Source organism: Anguilla anguilla, chromosome 2 (assembly GCF_013347855.1).
Source record: "Anguilla anguilla isolate fAngAng1 chromosome 2, fAngAng1.pri, whole genome shotgun sequence".
In the NCBI taxonomy this organism is placed as follows: Eukaryota; Metazoa; Chordata; class Actinopteri; order Anguilliformes; family Anguillidae; genus Anguilla; species Anguilla anguilla.
Window position 1 is genome coordinate 20,321,522 of NC_049202.1, and position 13,588 is coordinate 20,335,109.

At 38.8% G+C, this 13,588-nt stretch overlaps 1 protein-coding gene across 1 annotated transcript; it reads right to left on the reverse strand.

Moving 5' to 3' along the window:
• Positions 1-87: 87 nt before the first annotated feature.
• LOC118216840 (zinc-binding protein A33-like) lies at positions 88-4,555 on the reverse strand. The gene is made up of 6 exons (XM_035398407.1): positions 4,520-4,555; positions 4,120-4,215; positions 3,773-4,003; positions 2,961-2,983; positions 2,758-2,930; positions 88-650 (listed from the first exon to the last, which is right to left on the reverse strand). Exons 1-6 carry the CDS (start codon positions 4,553-4,555, stop codon positions 88-90), a joined length of 1,122 nt encoding a protein of 373 aa, XP_035254298.1.
• Positions 4,556-13,588: the final 9,033 nt, after the last annotated feature.

The following is a 13,588-nucleotide window of genomic DNA, read 5'->3' on the forward strand; positions in this document are numbered from 1 at the left end:
CACTGGAATGACATCACTGTTAATCATGCTCACTGGAATGACATCACTAATAGACATGTTCAGTAGAATGACAGCACTTAAACAAGCTCACTGGAATGGGATCGCTATTATCGACACGCTCCCAGGGCATACTGTCAGAGCCCCAGGGTTACTGCCATCTTCACTGATATAAGGGGACAGAAAGGGAAACATTCTCTCTCTAAATGTACCTTTGCAGGTGTAGATCTGTGTCATGTCACTGGGGTCAAAGAAGGACACCACCCCCCTGTCATAGTCCAGCTGCACTCTGATCCTCTGGGGCTTCCTCCTCAGTTTGATGCACTTTTTCTCTGAGGAGCACGCTCCGTACAGGTCCCAGTTCCTCTGGGAAAGAACCCAGAAGCCCTTTTCTGGGATTGCTCTTATCTGCCCCTTCCTGTCGACGGACTTCCTCGCCACGCCCAAACTCCAGGAGGGTTTGTTCCCCACCTCCACCTCCCAGCTGTGCTTCCCTGAGGTGTAGCCCTCGGAACCCAGTACGGCCACACCGAAGTCGAACCTCTCTGGGTTGTCGGGGAGTGGGCGTTTATCTTCAGTATTTCTCACTCTGGTCAGGTCATCGCTCAGAGAGAGACAGGGATGTACAGTGTTGGGGTCCAGAGTCACTGGAGCTAGAAGACCAATGTCAGTGGTAAAGTTTACTGTCCTAGGTAAATGGTAAATGGACTGCATTTATATAGCGCTTTTATCCAAAGCGCTTTACAATTGATGCCTCTCATTCGCCTGAGCAGTTAGGGGTTAGGGGTTAGGTGTCTTGCTCAAGGACACTTCGACATGCCCAGGGCGGGGTTTGAACCGGCAACCCTTCGACTGCCAGACAATCGGTCTTACCTCCTGAGCTATGTCGCCCCAAGGTAGGCAATAAGGCCTGGAGCAGAGGCGGGTTAATAAAGGCCATGTCTGTTTATGGTTTTCATGCCAACTTCTGGCCTTATTTGTTTAATTAATTATCCCTAACATTTATGGCACCTGACATTTTAGCTAGATTTCTTGATAAGTGATAGCCGAAGACTTCTTGTCTCCCCAAATGATACGTTTTGCTGAGATCTAATCTATGAGTGAACCAGTTTTGGTGTACAGTATATGGCCATTTGGCTCATTTAGCCAGTGTAATTGCTGGAAACAAAAACTGTATGCACTGGCCCTCCAGAACCAGAATTGCCCACTCATGGAGGCAAGAGACATGAACTTTCACCAAAACATATGCAGGTTTGAATACCTGAAGAGGTATTCGTTGAACATTGAACAATCAATCCATCTTTATTCTATATGCTGTCATTTGCAAACAGGGTGTCACACAGACTCATGGTGGCTAGGTTACAGAGGGAACGGAATAAAGAACGGACAAAATTTTATCCAATGTCCGTGCGATTAGTCTTTTTTCCTTAGGAATGTTCCTAACTGAGTGAAATGAACCGGAAGTGGCAGCCATGATAAGAGCTGTTCGAATTCTCTAAATGCTAAGGAAAGGTGCTTCAGTGCTTCCTTTCTTATTTCCTTTAGCATAGGGGACACTGGACGATCCTTTACGAAAAGAAAGGAGATAATGCCGTCCCACAATTCCTTGCAGCAGCAACATTTAAAGCGACGCACCATTCGGCTGTTCACGAAAACAAATTATATGCATAGGCTTATAATCAGATCATATTCAGCATATTAACCATAACACAGAAGTCTGTCTTTCAAGAAAAAAGGATATGAAACGTTTTTAGCCAGATGATGTTTCTAAGTCAACATGTTTGAAACTTAATAATGATGATATGTACAGTAGTAGATTTGTAGGCCTAAAATGTTATTCCTATTTTGCATACATTTAACAATTATTTTCATACAATCATACTAATTGGGATTCATGTCGATACATATGAGTGGACAGGAGGGTGAGCGTGAGCAACCATTCTCAATGTGACAACCATTTCGTTTCACTTTTGTGACTGGTAGCCTATATTCCTTTTTTTAAAATTTCAATTCCAACCTTGGTAATGAAGTAATATTTTTCACCGGGTTGTCTACATTTATATAGCCTACATGAAACAACACTGTAAGAGCGCATGGGGCGAAAGATGTGCTTTTAGTAGTCCATCTTTGGAACGTTGTAGTTTCACCACGGCAGACGCACGTCAATAACATCCGCCGTCGCATAATTACATAGCTTAGTGTAAGTGCAGTCGGATTCTCTTAGCACTGTGGCTGTCTTTTCCTAAGTCCTTATGAATTCTCCTTCACATCTTTCCTTAACCTCATGACGTTTTCCATCGAGGTCAAGGAAAAGTAGTTAGGAAAAGACATAGGACGTTTTTTTTTTTTTTTGACTATTCGGACGCAGCCGTGGAATATTCCTGGACCCCCAAAATGGCAGTTGAGCTGAGCTGGAAAAGTGGGTTACACAGGAGCACATTCACATGAAGCAAGTAAAGAATTTTCCTGTTGTGAAAATGAATAGCATGTGTATTGTAATAAAGAATAAGAGGCAAATACACATGCCGTATTATTGGAATTATATTCATATGGTACATTGTAATGCAGTTTGAAATAGCAGATTATGTCATTCCTGCTGAAGAATGGTTCACCGGTTCACTATTATGCAGTTAGCTGTTAGCTTTTCAAATTCTTTTAGTTCTAATTGAATATTTTAAGATAAGGTAATATCTTAACTGTCAAACACAATGCAGAAAACTACAATAGTTCTGTGATCTGTGTCCCAAATACTGTACTCACTGTACTGCACCACCCCCAGCATCTTCTCCCAGACTCTGAACTTCAGGTTGCCCAGGTGTTTGGCCACATCTATCAGTGCCCCTGAGAGCAGCTCTGGATCCTGCAGTGTGCATTGGGCTCTGTAGCGACAAGCAGGAGTCAGCAGACTTTGGATTTTGAATGCAGCTAAACAGACAAGAGGAAGTCAGGGAGAGTTTGCATACCTTCTCTTGGTATCCTTATAGATCTGTAAAGCAATAATAAATTATGCATTTATTAGTTAAATTACATATGACAAAAACACAAAAAATACTCATCACCAGCTATTGTCGAAGATAAGCAAAGGGTGGATCAGTAGGAGTGGGCGTCCAGAAAAAACTGAAGGACAGAGGTGCATTCAACAAACTTCAAAATCTCATATTCTAGCCTCCCATTAGTACCAACAGCACGTTATGTGACAGAAAAGAAACAAGAATGAACACGAATGAGCATGAATATATAATTGAAAATAAATTGGTTCGCACTCAGAAAATGGCTACAAAGCTTCAAAAAAATGTCATTATTTATTTTTTTATTTGTTTTCTCCAATGCAGAATCATGCACAAACGTTTCGGCATGTTGCCTTCTTCAGTCGATATTCTTGACGATATTTCACTGGTTTCAACGCACCAAACAAATTAAAACGGGTGAGTGCGGTGATTTCTCCTCCTATAAAATGAGTATATACTTGGCAGAATTTGTGCAGATTGACATATTTACATCATCAGCGTGCCCTAATTCGGCAGAAAACAATACAGGTATTTAATTATCTGCATTGTTTTAAATATCTGTGTATTTAAACAATATGCAGCTATTTTAAATGCTTCAGTATGTTCTCATAGGAAAGGCTTTTTAAAAAATTAACTTTATCATCTATAGTGAAGATGTGGTTTGGCTACTTTTCTATATTATATAGTGGATATTGTATGATCCTGGTAAGATAGCAAGTATGTGATTATGTTATAGTATCATGAAATTGGACAAATCAGGCTCCTACCTTTAAGAATGAGATGTCTTCACTTTCTATGGCCTTCTCTATAGCTGTGATTTTGTCTGAAAGGCTGGAGATATTTCTTGCGATGTTTTCTATCTTCTCCTCCATGATCCGACTCTTCTGCTCCTCTTCCTCCCTCAGAGCGGCTAGTCTGACCTCCTCTTCCTCTCGCAGGAACTGGTGGAGCTTCTCAAACTCTGCCTTTATCTGCCTCTCTGTGTGCTGGGCCTGACTCTATAATTCCAGGTAAAATGGGAATTAATTTATCTGACCAATCATGCAAATGCACAAAACCGTATTTTTTCATTTTTATTTATTCATGCTGCTTTTCAGCTGGACTCTTTCCTTACATTGATGTGCTGTGCTGTCTTCATGCATGCTTGTTTAGCTCTAGTGAATGTTCTTAGCTTCTCCTTAATGGGGTCCAGTGCGGTGAAGAGTTCCTCCTAGAGTTAAATGAAGCTCATATTTTATTTTTGATTATCACAATCGCACAACAAACCTACGGTCCTCACATTAAGAGCAATAGAGTTGAAGAGGCAACACAAAAGGTTAAATGCTGTAGGGGAGGAAAGGGGGGTGGGGCATCCATCTTGAAAGTTCAGAAATATCCGGGTGTCTTATTTATTCAAAAATGATAAGCATGAAAAGTTGCGACTCCGTGTAAGATTCTAAGAGACATTGAGTTCTGCCCTGGAGCACTGGAGCTGTAACACTTTGCTGATAAAGATCCAACTAGGTACTCATTACTTTGGGGGCTTTTAGACACTTAATTTCCGGTACCATTACCAAGGCGTGTACTTCAGCTTCAGTGATGATTATCAGATTATTATCTGCCGGTATTGTTTTTATGATGTTTAATTACAGTTGCTCAACATTTAAATTTGTATGCAATGTTTGGGCTTGTACTCGCTTTACTCCTCTTAGTCATGCCCATATTATTATTCTGCATTTGTACAGGAATTAGGGCTACTTTATAACGTAAAATCCAAAACTGAGCAATTGATATGTGTTATATGTAACTAGAGATAAATGTATAAAACATTGATAAGGTTTGGGATGCACAAAGAACTTCGATTTGCACTGGAATGGGTTTTCACCTGTACCTATATTCAGCTAAAAGGTTTAAAAAAACGTTTAACTATCCTCCGATAGTACCGTGCACATAAACTGTAAAATTATAAACATGCATTTGTATAATTATGGAAAGCTAATTTCCTCCAAAATAGACAGCACAATGCTGTCTTTCAAATAGACATTAAATGGAGGCCCTGACTCACTGTGGTCAATAAAGACCCCGTGACACTCATCACAAAGACTAATGGACTCCCTGGTGTCCTAGCTAAATTCCCAACCTGGCTTTTTCAACCTGCCTCCTGATCATCCCCTGATTGTAATTGGCTGAAAGATTGTTCTCTCCCTCTCCTGCTCGGTGTGAATTCAGGCGCAAAATCCAGTGCCAAGGTAGGTGCTACACATTGGTGGTGGTTTAAGCAGGGTCCCCTCATCACTGTAAAATAAATTAAGTGTCTGGAAAAGTGCTATATAATTGCAAAGTTTCAATCATTCATGTACTCTGTCGAAATTATTAATAAAAAGTATTTTTACATTTACCAACTGTTTAGTTTTAGTTCAGCATTTTGTATAATGTTCACAGTGTATAATCAAAGAAGGTCTGTAAAGAACCTTGCGCAAGCCCTTGAAGACTTGAAATCATGCTGAATCGGGGTGCACATACACATCGAAAATCAAGCAGAAGAAAAACAATGACAAAATAAACGGCTAATAAACTTTTAGTCAAGATAAATTAATATAGACATAATAAAAATTTAAAAAACGGTCCTCGATGCAAAGAACAAGGTTTCTCAAACCGACTTTTAAATTCCAACAGGAAAAAAATAGGTGTCTAAAATAATAGGTGTTAAAAATATGGTAAACACGTGAAGCATCAACACACACATTTTTCATCCGTCAGCCAAAGAATCCAGAATCATGATGTTGCACGAATAAAGTCAGTGCCTCTCAACGATGCTCAGTGTGACTGTAAAGTTTAAATCAAACCAATCTGGCAGAAAATTGGACAGGACTAATAGCCGGTGAGCTCCCAGTTATAGTTGGTCAATGACATGATGAAGACTCGAACCAGTGATCGAAGACACTCAGGACACTCTCAGTCTTATTTTAAATAAGCATTATTGAAACACCATGTCTTTTTGGAAATAGGTACCATCTTTTTTTTTACCTGAGGCACCAACATTATATTGTACTATATTTCATCAATATATAACATGCAAAATTTATTTCCAGCATTTTTGACTTCTGGTAGAATGTCTGACCTTAAGAGCTCATTGAGGAAGATGTTAAATATCTTACTGTAGATTATCTTACTTCCACAATAGATAATAGACAAAGCCACTGAATCTTGAACCACTTTAAGTTGAATTTATTATTGTGAGAGTTGTCTGCAATTCTCCATCCTTTTTTCAGCATGAAGTTCTTTCAGGACATGCAGTCCACACACATGGCTTTCAGTCTTGTTTAAAATGAATTGCTGTCCATAAACATGATTTTTTAAAAATACTGCAATAGAGTACCTTCCGATCCAGTGCCGCTCCTTCCACTGGACAGATCTGGTGACTTCTGTGGTTTTTTGAAGTCTGGCACACAGTGCAAATTGGCTCCTGGTCATCCTCACAGAAAAACAAAAGCTTCTTACAGTGGAGTTCACATCGAGGCCCTCTCTTCTCTACAAGCGAACCTGTCTGTTTGGAGTAGGTCTCCACAACATTTTTCAAAACCAGGTTGAGAGGAGGATGGTGAAGGGTCGATTGTCTTCTACATATCGGACACTCGCGAGAGCTCTTCTCTTCCCAGCAGCGTCGTAGACAGTCTCTACAGAAGCTGTGACTACACAGCAGCAGAACGGGTTCCTTGAAGATTCCACAGCACACTGAACAGCAGAGCTCATCCTCCAGAAACCAATATTTAGCTGTCATTTTACAGACTCAATCAAATACTGTCTTTGATGCAACTGGGGAATCTCTCTCTTAATGTTATAGTTATTTTGACTGCTCCTACAATCCTCCAGGAGACCTCCCCTCTTCTTAAAAACTGAGCAAACCTGTTGACCAGAAGATCAAATCTCTATCCATAAATGACTTAAGGAAAAATAGTGGTGGTTGCCTGTGTACTGAGATGCCTGACATGCCATCACATTGTTGGCTCTGGTTAAAAATATCTAAAATAATCGTGTCAGCTTACTTATACATTTATACTCTCCAACTTTTTCTTCTCTATCCCTGGATACTGTTTCTCTCTCATATACAGGACTCTCTCTCTCTCTCTGTCTCTCTCTCTCTCTCTCTCATACACATACACACATATACATCTTACAAATACACATGGCTAGTTAACAAGTTTTATTTTCCAGAACTTTCCTTATACATGCACCTGGTTTCCTTGAAGTCCCTTTGATGTCATTTTTAAATCACAAGGAACATTCCTGGAATGTTTTGAACATTATTCATCACTCGTTTCCTCTAAAAGATATTCAAATCATTGTTTCAAAAGTTGAATCACTGCCAGTTGTAACAAGTATTGAAAACCATCTGGAGATGCTGAGTGCATTTCTGTTAAACATACCAGAAATATTATTCTTTGACTGGCAGAACTTGTTTGGATCTTGGATTTTTGCTATGGTACAAGCAGGTAAAACAGATGAAAGTAAAAGAGACCAGTTGAAAAGCTAAGGGAAAACAATATAATTGAGACAATATCTTAGTCACATGACAAAACTGCCAGTGTTTGGTTTTATCAGTCGTAACATTTTGCATTTTAAATAAATAGTTTTAAATTTGTGTGGTCTTACGATAAAACCGCACCTGCTTCGTTTCCCTCAAAGCTGAGAGGCCGGATAAGTAAGAAACTGATGAAAGAAACCATCCTTCAGCTAAAGGTGAGCTTGAATAAGCTGAAAAGCTGAATACAAGGATGGGCAAAAATGTCAATGAGCCAACACTATTTTAGTTTTAACAAGTTTTATCGATTGTAACATTTTACATTACAACTAAGTGGTTTCAGTTTTGTCTCGTCTTACAATAAAACTTGTCACTGCCATACAGACTGGTTTTATGTCATAACTGCCAAGCTTGAAACACATGCTTGATAGAAGTAGAATTTCTATCTTTACAATTATTCAATGGCTGTTTTTATATTGTATTGTACTGTAAGTACTTGACCAGAGCACCCTTGGAAAACTGATTTCTATGTCAGTGGGAACTTGATAAATTAAAAAAATTAAAAAAATAAAATAAAAATGACATTGGCAGATGCCTACCATGACAATCTCTAAAATAACATTAAGCTGAAAAGAAAAGCCTGGTCACTTGGTAGAAATGTTTGGTGATTTTGTAATCCCTGGATTAATATTCATTACGTTTTAAACCACACCACTGACTAGTGACCAAATGGTTTCTGGTTGTTGAGGTGAGGTCTGGTCAATGATTATTATAGAGAAACATATAGGAGGAGGTCTAGTCACTGATTATTATACAGATTATTATACAGATACATGTAGGAGGAGGTCTGGTCAGTGATTATTACAGAGAAACATATAGGAAGAGGTCTGGTCAAGATAGCATGCCTGGAGGAAATTGTGGTCAATAACTATTACAGAAAGATTTGTATCAACAGATCTGGTCAGTGATGTATACTGGGAGGAGTATAATATTTATTCATGAATACAATTCTGAACATATAAACAAAAGCAGGGGTGTGTTATCATTTTCTTAAGAAGGCAGACATTCTGAACAGTATTATGACTGCTTGGAGGCACTGTTGCATCTTTTACAAATTCTTGTATAGCTATGTGGGACAGACAGCACTAGAATGAGCTTTAGAAATAGTTATCACCAGCAGCATTGGGGTCTCAGGGATTGGAAGTGCTCTACCGGACTCCCGCCTCTTGTAGACCACCGGCCCAGTGTGGATGAGAGGGGGGGCCTCCCATAGCCCAGCCAGCATTTGCAGTTTCACGGCAGCATGAAGAACATCCTGGATCTGTTATCAGGGCGCAGCCTCACCTGGAGGGTGAACCCTGGGGTTTGGACGACTGATACTATGACACCTTCGTTAGGATGACATCACTACTGCAGACACCTTCACCGGGCATGAGCAATTTCAGATGCTCCCCTCAGGTCGGAGGTTTACGATGCCCAGCGCCAATAGATCCATATCTTGGGCAAGAACCTAGATAAATGTGCACAATTCTTAATTTTCACTGCGCACCATGGTTTGCGCATCAATCTACTACCTCCATTCTATTCCACTGTTATATATTCTGTGTTCAGGATTTGTGTATAGTGTATTTTATTCTAGTTATTTGGCGATTCTATTGGCGTATTGTTGTATCATGTTTTTCTGACTGCTGAAAGGTAAGTTTAAAGTAAATTAAGTAAACTTAACTTAACTGGGCATATCTGTAGGGCTCCAGGATTACTACCAGTAGTGTTTGCATGAGGATGGAAATATGGGAAAATTATCTCAGTAACCAGGGCTTAAAAAGTGTAAATGTGACCTGTTGCTGGGGTTAAAGGGAACTGGAAACCCCAAGTCTTGCTCCAGCTGCAATCAGATCCTCTGGTGTTTCACCAGCAGTCTGAGGTGCATAGCTCCTGCTATATAACACTAATCACCATTCCTGGAAATTATAATCCACAATCCTCCCAGAGGCCTGCATGTAAATTTTCTCTTCTTGTTGACAGACTCATTCATCATTACTATAGCCCAGACATAATTGTTTTCCACCTCCACCTCCTAGCTGTGGTTCCCAGAGGTAAACCCCTCCGAGCCCAATAAATTCACACAGAACTGAAACAAGAAGCTGCCGTCGAATGCCACTGGTCAAATCATTAAACAGAAAGCCAGGACGGTGCAGTGTCTGGATACAGAAACACAGGAGCTGAAGGATCAAAGAGAAATACCGCTGAAGTGACAAAATCCCCCCCCCCCAATCAGGTGTTTCTGATTAGTCAGGTGTGTTCAATTGTTTCCTTAGTGCAGGTGTAAGGTAGCTTTCAGTATCTAGTCCTGATTCTAAGCTTTTGATTGCCTTTGGAGTCTGTTATTGGTGTTTGTCAACATGAAGACCAGAGTTGTAACAAAGAAAGTCAAGTAAGCCATTATGAGGCTGATACCTAAGAAAAACACAATATGAGACATAGGCCAAATCTTAAGCGTATCAAAAACCAACTGTTTGCAACATCATTAAGAAGAAAGAGAGTACCGGTTAACTCTGGCCTGGTAGGCCATGGAGGACCTTAACAGTTGCTTACTGAATACTTCTCACCATAATCAAGAAAAACCAAAGGTACACTATGGAATAGTAAAAATTCTAAATTGAACTGAGAACTGCTGGTTAATTCCAATTCAGTTCTTGAATTTGAATGTAAAAACAACATGATATAGAAGTTGTGATTATATACAATATATTCACTGTCAAAAGTTTGGGGGTTGTGTTTTTTTGTTTTTGCCCTGTACCTTAGCACATTGTATTTGAAATGAAATGATGGATATAAAATTAAAGTTCAGACTGTTAGCTTTAATTTGAGGGTATTTACAACCATAATTATTGATCCATGTAGGAATTACAGCCCTGCTTATACACAGTCCCCCCATTTTACAGGAGCAAAGTAATTGGACAATCGGTTGCTGTTTCTTGGCCAGTTGTGTGTGTCATTCGTTTAGGCACAAGTATGCTAACAAAAGAGTTAATTTTAGGTGTGGCATTTGTATCTGGGGTATGCTGCCGCTGTCACTCAATATGAGGATTAAAAAAGTGTCAATGCACGTAAACAGGCCATCGTGAGGCTGAAAAATCAGAATAAATCCATCAGTGATATAGCTAACATCGGCTGTGTCGAAATCAACTGTATTGTACATGGTAAAGAAGCAAGAATGCAGTGCTAAGCTTAGCAAATGAGCTGAAAGACCACGGAAGACCACTGTAGTGGATAACTGAAAAATACCTTATCAGCTGTTGAATAGTTTGAATAGTTCATGAACCCTGCAGGATGTCTGCATAGATGTGTCAAAGCCTATCATACCACACCCGCATAAAAGAGGGTTCATCGCAAGGTTCTAACCACTGGTAAGCCTCAAAAACAGAATGGCCAGGTTAGAGTTGGCTAAAAAGTGCCTTTTAAAAACCTGGACCATAGTCTTATGGACGGATGAGATGAGTATACCTGCAGCAAAGTGATGAAAAGAGGAAACGGAGGAGATTGCATTTGGAGTCAGAGGCACATAGACTCTAGAATAGAGTGACCATTTTATAAGTGCAGTAACAAAACAGTACAGCTTTAGTCTCAAATGGAAGTTAATCATACAACTTTTCTCATAGTATATGTTTGCTTGTTATGTGGAGAACATAACTAGACTGCAACAGCAGTATAGACAAATAATAATAATAATAATAAAAAAAAACAATGCGAGACCCATTGTTGTTTTTCATAAGAAATTTAAGACCGCCTGTAAATTGCAGTCTAATTTATATAAGATTCCGATATGTTAATCTGGGAAGAGTTTTCTGGGAGTGTTTCAGGAACAGGAGTTAGCTCTGTGAATGTTTTGAACATATATTCCAGTAGCAAAGCAGAGATTTCATAGCTGTATGTCAGAATAAATATCTTGATTTTCACATTAAAATAGAGCTAGCAACACGAATTGAAGTCACCATCACATATCATAGATAAATGACAGCATATAATAATAATAATAATAATAATAATAATAATAATAAACTGCTCAGGATAAGCAGGTATAGATAATGGATGGATGGATGGATGATGAAAGTAGTTTCCGCTAAAAATTTCAGAAATGACTTCGTATTTGTCATGTGAATTGTCATGTTTAAATAGATCATTGTAATTGGACATTTAAATATTTTAGCTAATACAACACTCATAATTTTAGTGAAGAATCTGTGTGTGACATAGGCCAGGTGCCAGTTTCCCTGTCTGGTACAATGAGACATTTTCACCTGTTCTCAATGTCCAAGCATAATGCGCTGAAGCAGTGCTTTGGTAAAGACCATGTTCCAATGCGTATCTTAGTAGCAACAGTGTGCTTTTTAATTTTTATTTATTTATTTATTTATTTTTTAAGTAAGGCACTTAAGGTTTTCCATTTGTTGAAGTTCACACATCACATCTGATAGTACACAGGTAATAATATAATATAAAATAGTTAGTTTCTATTGAACGTATGAATATATATTTTAAATGATCCTATATATGACCTGATAATCATAACAATAAACCAGTTCAACAGAAGAGCTGCAAGCCAAGCAAAAACATTTACAAGCATTAAACCTTAACAAACAGAACTGTATTTATCATTTGCTATCAAATTTATTTATTCAGTAAAAATAAAATGCATACCAAAAGAGTATGTCTGCTATATGCATAACTGTAAAGCTATTCCATAAAATATTATATCATGAAGCAATCAATGTATTAACAGCTACAACAAAATGATCTTACTGTACATCAATGTTACAGACACATTCACTAGAATGATATCATTGTAATCGACACTCTCTCTGGGCAGCTCTGCAAGGCTCCAGGATTATTGCCATCACTGTATAAATCAGCACTGAAATACGGGAGGAGTTTCTCAGTAAAGGAGTCTCAGCTAACTTTATGTCTCAGCCCCATCCAACGGTCATGGTGCCTAAATCTGTGGTTTCCATTGGGCCCCACCCACAGTACCCCTTCCCCTTCTAATTAGTGCTTGTTGCTCTTTGGACACAAAAGTAGTGGAGTGGTTTGCACAGACACCTCTGACCCAAGTGATCTGGGTTGATACTGGCTCTGTACCAAGGTCTTGGGTGTAGGATAAAATATTTTTTATTTTATTTTTTATTTTTTACCAATGCACATGGTGTCACAGTGATTGGAAAAAGAGAAGCAGATGGTTCGCTGCAATTAGCAGAAACAACTGGAATCCAGGCACCGAAATGTGGAGTTGCGGTTGTCATTTTGTGTCAGGTATGTTGGATTTTTGGGTAAAATCATACCTTAAGTTATGTACTGTATTGACTACTCATCAATTAAATATTCAGCATCATTCATTTATATTCTGTGTAACTGTAAAGTTTTTGTCAGCATTTATTTAAAAAACATCCATGATGATGAGCCTTGTGTTCTACAAACAAGGGGGCGATGGTTAGATAGTGTTAGCTAGCCAAGCGTATAAATTAAGGTATGATTTTACCCAAAAATCCAGCATACCTGACACAAAATAACAACCGCAAATCCACGTTTCGGTGCCAGGATTCCAGTTGTTTCTGGGAATTTCAGCGATCCATTTGCTTCTCTTTTCTTTAGCTTTCGGCAGTCTGTAAAAAGATATCTCCGATTTCTTGTTGAATGTCCATGGACCACTGGTACTTTGGTAAGTTGTAAGGATCCATGTCGAGTCCAACTGCCTTTAATTTAAGCAGATAATTGTTTGTTTTACTCCCAGTTTTGCAGTTTCCTCTACTAAAGGCAGCCATGCCGCAGCATGTTTTGCCACTCAGTCCGACTGAGGGGGAGTAGTCCGGTGGGAAAGTGACGTCAATGCATACCCTTTATAGTTACAGTGTAATTACAGAAAAATATATTAATTAACAAGATAATTTTTAGGTTGTATTCTACTTTTCTGATATTTGTAAAAATGCATTGATTTTATTAATTTTTTAGCCAACGATTACAGTAAAATAACAGACAGAATATGAAAGATGTCGGAGAAATGTTGTACTTGAATTCATTCTTTATC